Below are 15,257 nucleotides of genomic sequence, written 5' to 3'. Positions count from 1 at the left end.
CCAGGCTAGCCTCGAACTCACAGCGATCCGCCTGCCTCTGCCTCCCGAGTGCTGGGATTATAGGCGTGCGCCACCACGCCCGGCTATTTTTTTCATTTTTGAGACAGGGTTTCTCTGTGCAATCTTGGCTATCCTGGTGTCATTATGTAGACCAGGCTGGCCTGAAACTCAGTGATCCCCCTGCCTCTGCCTCCTGAGTGCTGGAGTTAAAGGCGTGTGCCACCACGTCTGGCCAGGAAAGTGATTTTTTGTTTGTTTGTTTGTTTGTTTTTTCTTTTTTTGTTTGTTTTTTCGAGACAGGGTTTCTCTGTGTACCCTTGGCTGTCCTGGACTCACTTTGTAGACCAGGCTGGCCTCAAATTTGCAGCGATCCCCCTGCCTCTGCCTCCCGAGTGCTGGGGTTAAAGGCGTGCGCCACCACATGCAGCCAGGAGAGTGATCTTAACCAAAACATTTCCCTGATTTATCTACAAAAAAAGAGGTGGGGGTAGCAACAAGGGAGCCCCAGGGAAATCTGGATGGTGACCGGGACCCACAAAATCCCAACAAGCCCTTGTCTTCCTGCAGCTTCGAGACTGTGGCGGGCTGCGGGAGGTGGAGGTGACGGCGTGCCTCGTGTGGAAGGACTGGCCACACCGGGTGCACCCACACAGCCTCGTGGGGAAAGACTGCACTGACGGCGTCTGCAGGGTGCGGCTGCGGCCTCACGTCAGCCCCCGGCACAGGTACCAGCCCCTGACTCCAACCCCTGACCTCTGACCCCAGCTTCTCGCCTCTGGGCTTGGAGGTTCCAAAGGCAAACTGATGAGCACCTGGCCTCGGACACAGGCATCTTAGCCTGACCCTCCCTCTTGCTCATCTTGGGTGGATGGGGAAAGTGAGGTGTGGATACAGTAGTGTGCCCTGCTTGGGTCTGAAAACCTGCCACACTCACTCACGTCTTGTTCCACTTTTGGCTTACTGTTTTACCTTTTGACACATGGTCTTGCCATGTGTTGTCAAAACTAACTTGTAGAAAAAAACTACCTGGAGCCGGGCGTGGTGGCCCACGCCTTTAATCCCAGCGCTCGGGAGGCAGAGGCAGGCGGATCTTTGTGAGTTCGAGGCCAGCCTGGTCTACAGATTGAGTCCAGAATAGACAGGGCTACAGAGAGAAACTCTGCCTCCAAAAACAAGAAACAAAACAAAAGACTCTAACTGGAGATGCTCTGTCTCAGTCTCCATAAGCAGGTACCACCAGACACAGTCCGTACCCGTTCTGTTTATCTAAGAGGAGACAGAGGGTCAGAGAGGGCACGGAACACAGACGCACAGCTACCCTCAGAGCTGCCACTGGACTCCGGATCTGAGGGCAGCCTGTGGGACTCGGTTCTCCCCTCCCTCTGTGTGGTTGCTGAGGGCTGACCTTAGATAGGTTGACTGGCAAAGACCTTAGCCTGCTGAGCCATCGAATCAACCCCAGTTTTGTTTGTTTGTTTGTTTGTTTGAGACAAGGACTCATATGGCTCAAATTCACTATTTTGGCTAAGGGAGGTGGCGCACGCCTTTAATGCCAGCACTCGGGAGGCGGAGGCAGGCGGATCGCTGTGAGTTCGAGGCCAGCCTGGTCTACAAAGCGAGTCCAGGACAGCCAAGGCTGCACAGAGAAACCCTGTCTTGAAAAGCCAAACAAGGGGCTCAGTGGTTAAGGGCACTGACTGCTTCTCCAGAGGTCCTGAGTTCAATTCCCAGCAACCACATGGTGGCTCACAACTGTCTGTAATTCCACTTCCAATGGATCTGACACCCTCACACTAAAATAAAACTAAATAAATTATTTATAAAAAAAAAAAAAAGAAAAACCAAACCAAAAAAAAGAGTCAGGCTAGAAGGCAGGCGGTGGTGGCGCATGCCTTTAGAGGCAGAGGCAGGCGGATCGCTGTGAGTTTGAGGCCAGCCTGGTCTACAAAGCGAGTCCAGGACAGCCAAGGCTACACAGAGAAACCCTGTCTCGGAAAGAAAAATTCACCATTGTAGTTGAGGATGACCTTCAGTTTTGTTTTTCCCTTTTGACAGTCTGGCTGTGTAGCCCATGCTGGCCTGAAACTTGCTACCTGGAACAGAGATCTTCCTGCCTCTGCCTCCCCAGGACTGAGGTTAAAGGGTGCATCCCTGACTTTGAGCTTCTCATCCTCCTGCCTCTGCCTCCTCAGAGCAAAGAGCACTACCGAAGCCATTTATGGAGGTTTTTAATTAGTTATTTTTTGGAACAAGTGCCTTTCTGTGTACCACAGGCTAGCCTCCAATTCAGGATGCCCTCCCGGCCCCGCCCCTTCACTCTCCCAAGTGCAGAGAATCCAGGCTTCCTTTGTACCTGTGTTGGTTTTTTTGTTTGTTTGTTTGTTTGTTTTTGGTTTTTCGAGACAGGGTCTCTCTATAGCCTTGGCTGTCCTGGACTCACTTTGTCGACCAGGCTGGCCTCGAACTCACAGCGATCCGCCTGCCTCTGCCTCCCGAGTGCTGGGATTAAAGGCATGCGCCACCACGCCCGGCTCTGTGTTGGGTTTTTAAGGTCATTTATCTATTAATTACATATACAGTGCTCTGCCTGCATGTACACCTGCAGGCCAGAAGAGGGCGCCAGATCTCATTATAGGTGGTTGGGAGCCACCATGTGGTTGCTGGGAATTGAACTCAGGACCTCTGGAAGAGCAGTCAGTGCTCTTAACCACTGGGCCATCTCTCCAGCACCCCTACCCTACTCCACCCCCGCCCCTCTTTGCACCTTCTTTGATATGAAGGAGCCTGGCTGGCATGATGGCCTCTGAGAAGTTTAAGTCCCGGGTCTGTCCCAGGCTCCTCTGTGCCTTGTGCCTGCAGCATGTGTGTCGCTATCTGTAGTGTCCAGATAATGGCGCCCCTCACAGCCTCTCCTGCCTCCCACTCAGCTTTAACAACCTGGGCATCCAGTGCGTTCGGAAGAAGGAAATCGAAGCTGCGATCGAGCGGAAGATTCAGCTGGGAATCGATCCCTACAATGGTGAGTGTCCTGCCAGCTCTCCTGTTCCCTGGTTTTCTTTTCTTCCCTTTTCTCCCTTCCTCCCTCTCTTCCTCCCTTTCTCTTTTTTAAATATTTTATTTATTTATTTATTTATTTATGAGGCAGGGTTTCTGTGTTACACAGAACCCTGGCTGTTCCAGACTCACTCTCTTTGTAGACCAGGCTGGCCTCGAACTCACAGCGATCCGCCTTCCTCTGCCTCCCGAGCGCTGGGATTAAAAGCATGCGCTACCACCACCGTCACCCAGCTTCTTTTCTCTTAAAAAAAATATATATATATATATATATTTAATTTGTGTGTGCGCCTGTGGGTTGTGCGTGGTGTGGACGTGCTGGTGGAGGTCAGAGGAGACCCTGGCGGGGAGTCGGCTTTCTCCCTCTGCCACGTGGGCTCCAGGGAGTGAGGTCTGTTTCTTTTTCTTTTTTCTTTTTTCCCAGACAGGGCTTCTCTGTGTAGCCTTGGCTGTCCTGGACTCACTTTGTAGACCAGGCTGGCCTCGAACTCACAGCGATCAGCCTGCCTCTGCCTCCCGAGGGCTGGGATTACAGGTCTGCGCCACCACGGACAGCTGAAGTCCGGGTCTTAGGCTTCGCAGCAAGCGGTTTTACCCACTGCGTTTCATTTTGGTTTTTGAGCCAAGGTCTCCACGTAGACCAGGCTACCCTTGAACTTACTGTGTAGCTGAGGATAACCTTGCACGCTGGATCTTCCTGCTTCCACCTGCCCAATGCCAGGAGGACAGGCGTGCACCACCACCCCGCCTTGGCTGGCTTCCCCTCCGTCACCCTGCCTCCCTTTGGCCCTCTCCCAGCTGGCTCCCTGAAGAACCATCAGGAGGTGGACATGAACGTGGTCAGGATCTGCTTCCAGGCCTCCTACCGCGACCAGCAAGGACAGTTCCGCCGCCTGGAGCCCGTCCTCTCTGAGCCCGTCTACGACAAGAGTGAGTCAAGGGCGGGCCGTGCCCCTGGGACTAACTCTTCTCAGGCATCAGAGAGCAAGCGGTGGCATGCCTGAGCAGGGCTTTTTGGTCGTGTGTTTTGCTACATTTGCGTAGTGGTTTGGTGCCCGCGGTCTTAGGGGCGCTGGGTCTGCACTAATTCAGTTCTCTCTCTTTCCCTAATGGGCCATGATGAGGGCCGTAGCTCCAGATACCACGCTGCCATTCAAGGCCTGGGATGGGCACTGTCACCAGGGATGCTTGTAGAAGTCTGCGCTTTGTCTGTTTGTATAGCTATTCTCTCTCTCTGTCTGTCTGTTTCTCTCTCTCTCTCTCTCCTGGTTTTTCGAGACATGGTTTCTCTGTGTAGCACTTGCTATCCTGGATTCGCTTTGTAGATCAGGCTGGCCTTGAACTCACAGCGATCTGCCTGCCTCTGCCTCCCGAGTGCTGGGATTAAAGGGGTGCGCCACTACCGCCCAGCCTTTGTTTAATATTTTAAGACAAGATCTCACTACTTAGCTGAGCAGATTAGCAATCCTCCTGCCTCCACCTCCTCAGCAGCAGTATTGCAGGCATACAGTACAATACCTGACACTATGCAATTTTTGCTCACAGCCTCTGCATACCCTCTTAGTGGTGGGAGTTTGGTCCTTTGCTCCTCTGACCAATCAGCAGTGGCCATAGGGAAGGGATGCTCTGGTTGGCCAGGTCCAGGCCATAGGATTCCCCGTGACCTAACAGAGGGCTCATGGCTGAGGTGGACTGCTGCCCAGCGTTGAGAGATGTTAACAAAGGAGGACACGGACTGCTGGTAGGACTGGACAATTGTGTACTACAAGACTTCACGTCAGGTGGTACAAACATATGGTGATGCATGCTTGTAACCCTAACCACTTGGGAGGCTCAGGCAGGAGGATGGTAAATTCAAGGCCACCTTGGACGACTGATCAAGCTTAATCCAGGTAATAAAAAATGAGGCCTAAGGTGTGGCTCAGTGGTAGAGCCCCTGCCTAGAATCCCCCAGTGAGAGGCTGGGGGCGTGGCTCAGTGGTAGAGCCCCTGCCTAGAATCCCCCAATGAGGGGCTGGGGGCGTGGCTCAGTGGTAGAGCCCCTGCCTAGAATCCCCCAGTGAGGGGCTGGAGGTGTGGCTCAGTGGTAGAGCCCCTGCCTAGAATCCCCCAGTAAGGGGCTGGGGGTGTGGCTCAGTGGTAGAGCCCCTGCCTAGAATCCCCCAGTGAGGGGCTGGGGGTGTGGCTCAGTGGTAGAGCCCCTGCCTAGAATCCCCCAGTGAGGGGCTGGGGGTGTGGCTCAGTGGTAGAGCCCCTGCCTAGAATCCCCCAGTGAGTGGCTGGGGGCGTGGCTCAGTGGTAGAGCCCCTGCCTCGAATCCCCCAGTGAGGGGCTGGGGGTGTGGCTCAGTGGTAGAGCCCCTGCCTAGAATCCTCCAGTGAGGGGCTGGGGGCGTGGCTCAGTGGTAGAGCCCCTGCCTAGAATCCCCCAGTGAGGGGCTGGGGGCATGGCTCAGTGGTAGAGCCCCTGCCTAGAATCCCCCAGTGAGGGGCTGGGGGCGTGGCTCAGTGGTAGAGCCCCTGCCTAGAATCCCCCAGTGAGGGGCTGGGGGCGTGGCTCAGTGGTAGAGCCCCTGCCTAGAATCCCCCAGTGAGGGGCTGGGGGCGTGGCTCAGTGGTAGAGCCCCTGCCTGGAATCCCCCAGTGAGGGGCTGGGGGCGTGGCTCAGTGGTAGAGCCCCTGCCTAGAATCCCCCAGTGAGGGGCTGGGGGCGTGGCTCAGTGGTAGAGCCCCTGCCTGGAATCCCCCAGTGAGGGGCTGGGGGCGTGGCTCAGTCATAGTCTTATCTAGCCAGTGCAAGAGCCTGAGTCCCATCACTTCTACTGAGTGGAACAAACAAACAAACAAACAAAAAACCCAAACACAGTATTTCAGGTTGTAAACCCTCATGTGGGGATCTTGTTTCACCCTGGACATACCAAGTCTCCCTGAGTCTGAGGGTCCCCATTTTTGATAGACACTAAGCAGACTTCAGAGTGGAATCCGGCCATTGCACATTGTGCCCTCCTGGCTGAGCATCCTGTGTTCCACCCACATGGGGTGTCTTTACTCTTCTGTCTCTCTCACACGTCAGCAAGCGCTGTGGTGTCATGCATGAATTTTCGATTTTCCCTCTGCACTTCTCAGAGTCAACCAACACATCAGAGCTGCGGATTTGCCGAATCAACAAGGAGAGCGGACCTTGCACGGGCGGTGAGGAGCTGTACTTGCTGTGCGACAAAGTGCAAAAAGGTGAGGGGGTCTGTAGGCCTCATACAGTATGGAGGCAGAGGTAGGGTGTTGGTTAATCAGGTCAGCACTCTGGAAGGGAGTCAGGGCCCCAGCTGCAAAAGCAGGCAGATCCAGGCAGTGGTTTATTGCGCTAGCTTGCGTCTGCCAGGTATAGAAGCCTGTGAGCTGACCAGGGCCATGCAGTGCTCTTTCAGGGTGCTGCCACCATTTTGGAAATGCAATCACGTAGATGTTTTAAGAGAGGCTGGGGGTGTAGCTTGGCAGGAGAGCACTTGCCTAGAATCCCCCAGTGAGGGGCTGGGGGTGTGGCTCGGTGATAGAGCCCCTGCCTAGAATCCCCTAGTGAGGGGTGGGGGGCGTGGCTCAGTGGTAGAGCCCCTGCCTAGAATCCCCCAGGGAGGGGCTGGGGGTGTGGCTCAGTGGTAGAGCCCCTGCCTAGAATCCCCCAGTGAGGGGCTGGGGGCGTGGCTCAGTGGTAGAGCCCCTGCCTGGAATCCCCCAGTGAGGGGCTGGGGGCGTGGCTCAGTGGTAGAGCCCCTGCCTAGAATCCCCCAGTGAGGGGTTAGGGGGCGTGGCTTGGCAGAAGAGCACCTGCTTAAAATGCTATAGTGAGGGGTTCAGGATGTGTGCTGCTCAGTGCTGGAACACCTACCACATCCCATAATTCCAGATACTCTCAATAAAAGAAAAAACAAGGGACTAGAGAGAAAGCTCAGCTGCTCTTTCACAAGACAAGGGGCTTGGTTCCCAGCACCCATAAAGCAGCTCTCAGCAGTCTATAACTCTAGTCTCAGGGGATCCAACACCCTCAAGCACTGAACACGCCTGGTACACAGACATACATGCAAACAAAAATACCCCCAAACACAAAATAAATAATAACAATAATAATAAAAATGTGAAACAAAAAAAAACAGGAAACCTCTTGCTTTATGGTAGCCATCATAACAGGGGAAAGAAAGCAAATAAGATGGGAGATATGTCCTCTTCATGTCGTTTGCTTGTTTTAAAATGTCTCTTCCTTGGGCTGGGTGTGGTGGCATACACCTTTAATCCCAGCACTTGAGAGGCGGAGGCAGGCAGATCTCTGTGAGTTCGAGGCCAGCCTGGTCTACAAAGTGAGTCCAGGACACCCTCTACCTCAAATAGGCTTGAAAACAAAAACTGAAAAACCAGCCACCAAAAATGACAAACCACTTTCCATTCAGGATCACTCCTCTAGGGACAAAGCAAGTGTTCCCTCCCTTACTCCAGCTGTGTTATTTCCTGTCTTTCTTTCACATTTTCCTTCTTTTGTTGTTGGTTTGTTTGATTTTGGTTTTGGTTTTTTATTGTTGTTTGTTCGATTTTACTTTTTAAGACAGGGTTTCTCTGTGTAGCCTTGGCTGTCCTGAAACTTTCTTTGTAGACCAGGCTGGCCTCACACTCATAGAGATCCACCTGCCTCCGCCTCTGAGTGCTGGTTTTAAAGGCGTGCACCAACACCTTCCTGCTTCTGGTAGATTTTATTTTATTTTTTATTTTTAGTTTTTTAGTTTTCAAGTCAGGGTCTCTCTGTGTTGCCTTGGCTGTCCTGGACTCACTTTCTAGACCAGGCTGGCCTTTAACTCACATGAATCCACCAGCCTCTGCCTCCTGAGTGCTGGGATTAAAGGCGTGCGCCACCATGCCCAGCACTTCTAGTAGATTTAAGACAAGCTCAGTACCACTGAACTATATCCCCAGATCTTTTACACTAATTATTTTTGTTTTTTTGAGACAAGGTCTCTCTGTGTAGCCTTGGCTTGGCTGTCCTGGACTTGCTCTATAGACCACGCTGGCCTGGACCTTACAAAGATCCGCCTGCCTCTGCCTCCCACCACGCCCAGCACATACAATAAATTTCAAGATACAGTCTCATTTAGCCATCCAGGTGTACTTTTGAATTCACAATCTGTCTCAGTTTCCCAACTGCTGCGTTATAAGGCGCAACCTGTGTTACTTGCTTTTGTGTAGATACCCTGGGGAGCTGGCTCGTTTGTTTGTTTGTTTGGTTTGGTTTAGACAGAGATTCATTGCGTACCCCTGGCTGCCCTGAAACTCAGGCTGCCTTCAAACCATCAAGATTCTCCTGCCTGTACTTTCTGAGTGCTGGTATTAAAGGGGTGCACCACTGCGCCCGGCCTCCCTGGGTGGTTTTATTATTTGAAATACTGGTTTGGTGCGGGGAGGCTGAGTGAGCAGGGACTCGGCGGCCCATCCCATTTCCTCGGCTTAGCTCTCTCCTTACCCCGCCCTCCCCCTGCCAGAGGACATATCCGTGGTGTTCAGCACAGCTTCCTGGGAAGGCCGAGCCGACTTCTCCCAAGCTGACGTCCACCGGCAGATTGCCATCGTGTTCAAGACGCCACCCTACGAGGACCTGGAGATCTCGGAGCCTGTGACTGTCAATGTCTTTTTGCAGCGCCTCACAGATGGGGTGTGCAGCGAGCCGCTGCCCTTCACGTACCTGCCTCGGGATCATGGTAACCACTCACAGCTCCTCCCCCCCTACCCCCCACCCCCGACCTTGGAGACCAGGTCTGTGACCTTGGAAGTAGGTATGAGGAAGAATGAGACTAGAAAGCAGGCCTGGGGCAGTAGCTCAGAGAGTAAAGTGCTCGCATTGCAAACATGGGGACCTGAGTTCAAATCCAAGCACCCCCCTCACCGCCCCCAGGAGGAAGCCAAGCAGGGTGGCATGTCACTAGCACTGGGAAGGTGGAGGAAGGCAGATGGATCCCTGAGACTTTTTGGCTAGCCTAGTCTAACCAGCAAGTCCCAGGCTGGCCAGCAAACCACAGGCTACTGAGCAACTCTATCTCAAAACAAAGGAACATAACAATAACAAAAAGTCAGATGACAAATGAGTGATAACCAACATTGGCACTTGGTCTCCACATCTCGCTGTGCAGAGGGAGAGGGAGAAGGCGAAAGCAAGTGGACTAGGCAGTGCACAGTCCCGAGGCAGCGTCTGGGTGGAGCTTTCATCCTACTTAGGATATAGAAATCTACTTGCTTAAGTTGGTGAAGACCAAGCCCTACACCTTTATAATAGCCTCTGTGACCGACTGTCATAGCAGCCTCCGTGACTGAGTGTCATAGCAACCTCCGTGACTGACTGGCATAGCGACCTCTGTGGCTGACTGTCATAGCGACCACTGTGGCTGACTGTCATAGTGACCTCCGTGGCTGACTGTCATAGTGACCTCTGTGGCTGACTGTCATAGTGACCTCTGTGGCTGACTGTCATAGTGACCTCTGTGGCTGACTGTCATAGTGACCTCTGTGGCTGACTGTCATAGTGACCTCTGTGGCTGACTGTCATAGTGACCTCCGTGGCTGACTGTCATAGTGACCTCTGTGGCTGACTGTCATAGCAACCTCCGGGACTGAGTGTCATAGCGACCTCTGTGGCTGACTGTCATAGCGACCTCTGTGGCTGACTGTCATAGCGACCTCTGTGGCTGACTGTCATAGCGACCTCTGTGGCTGACTGTCATAGCGACCTCTGTGACTGTCATAGTGACCTCTGTGACTGTCATAGCGACCTCTGTGGCTGACTGTCATAGCGACCTCTGTGGCTGACTGCCATGGTGACCTGTGAACAACTGTCATAGCGACCTTTGTGACTGTCATAGTGATCTCTGTGAACGACTGTCATTGCAACCTCTGTGGCCGACGGTCATGGTGACCTGTGAACGACTGCCATAGTGACATCTGTGACTGCCATAGTGACCTCTGTGATTGTCATAGCGACCTCTGTGACTGTCATAGCGACCTCTGTGACCAGCTGTCCTAGTCTACATAGCGACTGACTGATGCATGGCTGTGATGCCCCTCTCTCCTCAACAGACAGCTACGGTGTGGACAAGAAGCGGAAGCGGGGACTGCCTGACGTCCTTGGAGAGCTCAGCAGCTCCGGTGTGTCCCTCCACCCCTGCCCACCCCCATCCCCATGTCCCTTGGAGGGGACGGGTGACTTGCTTGGGGTGGGTGGACTATTGGGATAAGGAACCTTCATCTTAACCTTCCTCCAGACCCACACGGGATTGAAAGCAAACGACGGAAAAAGAAGCCAGTTTTCTTCGACCATTTCCTGCCTGGCCACAGCTCAGGTGAGTGTGGTGTCTGCAGTCTCTTCCTCCCTGGGTGAGCCCAAAGGAAGCCCATGCCTGATTTTTTTTCATATATATATATATTTTTTTTTCCGAGACAGGGTCTCTCTGAGTAGTCCTATCCTGGACTCATTCTGTAGACCAGGCTGGCCTTGAACTCAGAGATCCACCTGCCTCTGCCTCCTGAGTGCTGGGGTTCATGGTGGCTACCACCCCATTTTAGCCCTAATTTTGTTTTTTCTTTTAAGCCAGCGTGTCAATAATCCTATCTCAGGCTCCCAAGTGCTGGCATGAGAAGTTATGAACCACTGGGGCCAACTCGGTTATTTCATTTTACTTTAAAGGTCTCTCACCCAGGCTAATGGTAGAGGACTGGCCTTGAACTTCTGACCTTTCTCCTCTAACTCCCAAGGGCTTGGGTTATGGGCTTGCATTGTCACTCTGGGTTCATGCAGTCCTGGGAATTGAACTCAGGACTTCATGCATGCTAGAGAAACACTCTCCCCAACTGAGCTATAGCCCCAGTCCTGAATCAAATTTTTTTTTCAAGACAGGGTCTCTCTGTGTAGCCCTGGCTGTCCTGGATTTTGTAGACCAGGCTGGCCTTGAACTCACAGCAATCCACTTGCCTCTGCCTCCCGAGTGCTGGGATTAAAGGTTTGTGCCACCTCGCCAGGCTCCATTGCTTTTTACAGGGCCCTAAGCCGTGTTCGAGCTTACTCCTTAGTTTGCATACCTTCATGAGGGAGTTGCCGTGCTGTGCTCTTCATAGCATTAAAAAACCAGAGGCTCGGGGTTGGGGATTTAGCTCAGTGGTAAAGTGCTTGCCTAGCAAGCACAAGGCCCTGGGTTCGGTCCTCAGCTCTGGGGGAAAAAACAAAAAACAAAAAAACCCAAAAAAACCCAGAGGCTCAGAGAGGTTAAGTGTCCTGACTGCCCGAGGTCACAGTGTAGGGGATCTGCAGCTGGGCAGAAATGCAGGACAGCTGTGTGAGGAGCTGTGGTGTGTGTGTGTGTGTGTGTGTGTGTGTGTGTGTGTGTGTGTGTGTGTCAGAGCGACCCTGACGGCAGCTGGCACAAGGAAGGAATCCGGCTCAGACCTTTTTCCCAGCACAGCCACCTGCTGGCCTGTTCTGAACACACACACACACACACACACACACACACACGAGAAAACAATGGAAGAAAAGACTTCCTTTCCACTATGTCAGCAAAGTCACTGAAGACTGCAGTGTGATGATCAGAAACCAGCCTAGGAATGCTAACTACATGTTTTACTTATTTGCTTATTTGTTTATCTATTTTGTTTGTTTGTTAAAGACAGGGTAGCCTAGCTGTGTTAGCCTTGGCTGTCCTGGACTCGCTTTGTAGACCAGGCTGGCCTCGAACTCACAGAGATCCGCCTGCCTCTGCCTCCCAGAGAGCTGGGATTAAAGGTGTGCGCCACCACTGTCCGGCTTAAATTCACTCTTTCTGGTTATTGCTGAGATCCAGCCTGGCTGGTTCAACTTGGCTGTTCTGGCTCAAACTCCTCTCTGAGCTGACATATTCAGTCTGGCCTCTCTCTCGTCCCAGAATGGCTCTGCTTGGCCTCAGACTAACTCAGCAGTCGCTCTAATCTCCTGGCTCCTCCCCTTCCTCTGGCTCGCTCTGTCTTTAGCTGAGTTCTCTCTCTCTCTCTCTCTCTCTGCAACCTGTCTCCTCTCCTCTCTGTATGGCCCTTAAGTAGCTTCCCTTTCCTCCGATCTGTCACCTTTTCTGCCACTCGATTAGACACGACTTTCAAACGTGGGTGCTCCCTTCTATAAACTCACTTTATCCTAGTTTGGGATTATAGGCGTGTTATCACCAGTCCTGGACCTAAGCTTTTCTTTACGCTGTTTACCAGGCTGGCCTTGAACTCAGATCTTGTTTGCCTCTGTCTCCTCGATGAAAGGAACGCTTGCTTTCCAGCCGATCACACAGACCTAGAAGGCCTTTGGCTGTGATCTCTTGCCAGAACTGCCATGTTCTGAATTAACATTCCTCTATAGCGTTGTTGCGAGAGGCAACCTACTGTGCAAAGCCTTGGCTTTGATCCTCAGCATCCTGTAAACAAATGAGACGTGGCAGTGCTTGGGAGATGGAGGCAAGAAAATCCAGAGTTCAAAGTCACCTTAGGCTATTTAGCGCATTTGAGGCTAGCCTGGGCTACAAGAGGCCATATCTTGTTTTTGTTTTAGATGGGTTTTGGGTTGTTTGGTGGTGGTGGTTGTTAGATTTTTTTTCTGCCTGCATGTACACCAGCAGAGGGCATCAGATCACATTATAGATGGTTGTGAGCCACCATGTGGTTGCTGGGAATTGAACTCAGGACCTCTGGAAGAAGCAGCCAGTGTTCTTAACCTCTGAGCCATCTCTCCAGACCCGAGACCGTATCTTGTTTTTAAGGGTTTCTTTTTTACATGTATTTGTTTGCATGTGTCTGGGTGCATATATACTGCACGCGTATTTCACGAGGAGATCAGAGGACAGCTTAACAGGAGTCGGTTTTCTTCTTTGCCCACGTGGGTTTCAGGTTTGAACTTGCATCCAATGTGTGGTCTGGGTGGCCTGAGATCCTGCCTTTATTTTCACTTCATTGCATGTGTGTGTGTGTGTGTGTGTGTGTGTGTGTGTGTGCAGGCCTGTGAGAGAGTATGCTACGGGTGTGCAGTTGCCCCTAGTGGCCAGAAGAGGGCATCAGATCCCCAGGATCTGGAGCTACAGGCTCATTTGAGCTGCTGTAAGTGGGGACTAGGATCCTAAGCCTGGTCCTCTGCAGGAGCAGCAAGTGTTCTTAACCACTGAGCCATCCCTCCAGCCCCCCATCCCCCTTAAATTAAGATAGGATCTTGGGAAACCTACATTCCTTACAATATATCCATTGTACACAAAGGCAAACACATTAACTAAGACGGACCCTCTGGGCATACCTTTAGCCTTTAATCCCAGACTCGGGAGGCAGAGACAGGAGGATTACTGTGATTTCTAGGCCAGTCTGGTCTACAAAGCAAGTCCAGGACAACCAGGACTACACGTAGAAATCCTGTCTTGAAAACAACCAAAAGCGGGCTGGAGAGATGGCTCAGGGGTTAAAAGCACTGACTGCTCTCCCAGAGGTCCTGAGTTCAATTCCCAGCAACCACATGGTGGCTCACAGCCATCTATAATGTGATCTGACGCCCTCTTCTGGTGTTCAGGTGAAACACTGTATACATAATAAATAAATAAACTTTTAAAAAGAAAAAAGAAAAAAAAGAAAAGACAAAGGAAAACAAACAAAGAAACACGGTCTAGTGTGATGACTCGTTGGACACAGCATTTGCCATGCAAGCCTGGACTGTCTGTCGCCATATAAAGGTAGTCAGGAGCAAAGTGATACCACAGTTGAACTCTGACCTTCTGCCATGCACTGTGGTAGCAGGTATGCCCACTCACTTACATCATGGGTACACACACACACACACACCCACATGCACGCACACACGCACGCACGCACACACGCACACACGCATGCACGCACACACACTCTGAAGAGAGTGGTGGTACTTCCTTCTCAGGTTAGGTTCAAGGCCTGAGATAGAATACATTTAGCACAATGGAGGCCAAGTTAGTTACTGCCAGAGGTGAGCCTGAATTCAGATCTTCTTTTCTGCTCACTAGGCCTGTTCCTCCCGCCATCAGCGCTGCAGCCGGTAGACCCTGACTTCTTCCCTGGTACCGTATCCCTTCCCGGGCTGGAGCCTCCTGGGGGTCATGACCTCTTGGACGATGGCTTTGCCTACGACCCTTCTGCCCCTACGCTCTTCACCATGTTGGACCTGTTGCCGCCAGCACCACCGCTTGCCAGCGCTGTGGTGGGGAGCGCGTGTGCAGGGGTCACGGTTGTGGAATCTCCCGGCCCCGAGCCCCTGACGGTGGACTCCTTCGCAGCCCCGGGCCCTGGGGACGTTGGCACTGCCAGCCTCGTGGGCAGCAACATGTTCCCCAACCAGTACCGCGAGGCAGCCTTTGGGGGTGGCCTCCTGTCCCCGGGGCCTGAAGCCACGTAGCCTCTGAGGTGGCAGAGGAGGCACTGGGGGAAGAGTGTGGCGCAGCACCTCATCCCTGAGGCCGGCCATGATCAGTCTTCGGCTTCCTCATCTGGAATCGGACAGCCCCAGTGGTGGCAAGAAGCCAGGGGGAGAGAGAGAGAACACCGATTCTCCTCGAGGAGCCTGTTTTACAGAAGAGAATGCTGAGTCTGAAGAGGAAATGGGGGCCCCCATAGCCGGGACCCCTTGTCAGGACAGATTCTGAGAGATTGTACATAGGGGAGGAGGGAACAGAGCTCCAGCCCTCTGCCCTCATCCTGAAGATGGGGGTGGTAGGTTGTTTGTGCAGTTTTCCCAATTAAAAAAATATATATAGTTTTTTTGAGCCTTGGAGATCTCTTCTCTTCTTTGCCTGGAAAATGCTAGATGTGGAAGAAGGTTGTAGATTGCGGTTGAGGGGCTGGCCAGATGGCTCAGCGGTTAGGAACTATCGCTGTTCTTGCAGAGGACCCAGGTTCAATCCCAGCACCCACCCAGCTGCTCACAGTGCGTGGTGGTTGTCAACTTGACTGCTTCCGGGACTAGAACCCCCACATGGAGGGCACACCTGTGAGGGGTTTCTTGCTTGATGTGACATAGGAAGAGCCGCTTCTAATCTGGATCTTGAGGCAGGTAGACACACCTTTAATCCAGAGCTAATCCGGGCCACCACTTTCTGCTAGACCCTGTCTAAGGAAGTGGAGGAAGCAAGCCTTTGTCTTTTGCCTGCTTGTCCTTGCTTT

General features: G+C 52.5%; 1 protein-coding gene and 2 long non-coding RNA genes across 5 annotated transcripts in view; 1 reads left to right on the top strand and 2 right to left on the bottom strand.

Annotated features, from left to right (window-relative positions):
• Positions 1-14,868, top strand: part of RELB (RELB proto-oncogene, NF-kB subunit) — a 28,236-nt gene extending 13,368 nt beyond the window's left edge. For all 3 annotated transcript variants that reach the window (XM_084771395.1, XM_084771394.1, XM_084771396.1), the window contains 8 exons: positions 568-725; positions 2,928-3,019; positions 3,853-3,984; positions 6,180-6,284; positions 8,573-8,788; positions 10,158-10,226; positions 10,343-10,420; positions 14,105-14,868. In XM_084771395.1, coding sequence (XP_084627521.1) covers positions 568-725; positions 2,928-3,019; positions 3,853-3,984; positions 6,180-6,284; positions 8,573-8,788; positions 10,158-10,226; positions 10,343-10,420; positions 14,105-14,493 — 1,239 coding nt within the window. In that variant the 3' untranslated portion in view covers positions 14,494-14,868. The remainder of the gene's footprint in view (positions 1-567; positions 726-2,927; positions 3,020-3,852; positions 3,985-6,179; positions 6,285-8,572; positions 8,789-10,157; positions 10,227-10,342; positions 10,421-14,104) is intronic.
• LOC311591622 overlaps positions 1-15,257 on the bottom strand; it is a 306,130-nt gene that overhangs the window by 198,843 nt on the left and 92,030 nt on the right. The gene's annotated exons all lie outside the window — the stretch shown is intronic.
• Positions 9,742-10,150, bottom strand: LOC311591621. Its single transcript, XR_014777147.1, has 2 exons — positions 9,854-10,150; positions 9,742-9,811 (listed from the first exon to the last, which is right to left on the bottom strand). It is a non-coding gene; the product is annotated as an uncharacterized lncRNA (long non-coding RNA).

Source organism: Acomys minous (genome assembly GCF_964271855.1).
Source record: "Acomys minous genome assembly, chromosome: 20".
Classification (NCBI taxonomy): Eukaryota; Metazoa; Chordata; class Mammalia; order Rodentia; family Muridae; genus Acomys; species Acomys minous.
The sequence above is the reverse complement of the archived record's forward strand: the minus strand, read 5'-3'. Positions and strand labels throughout refer to the sequence as shown.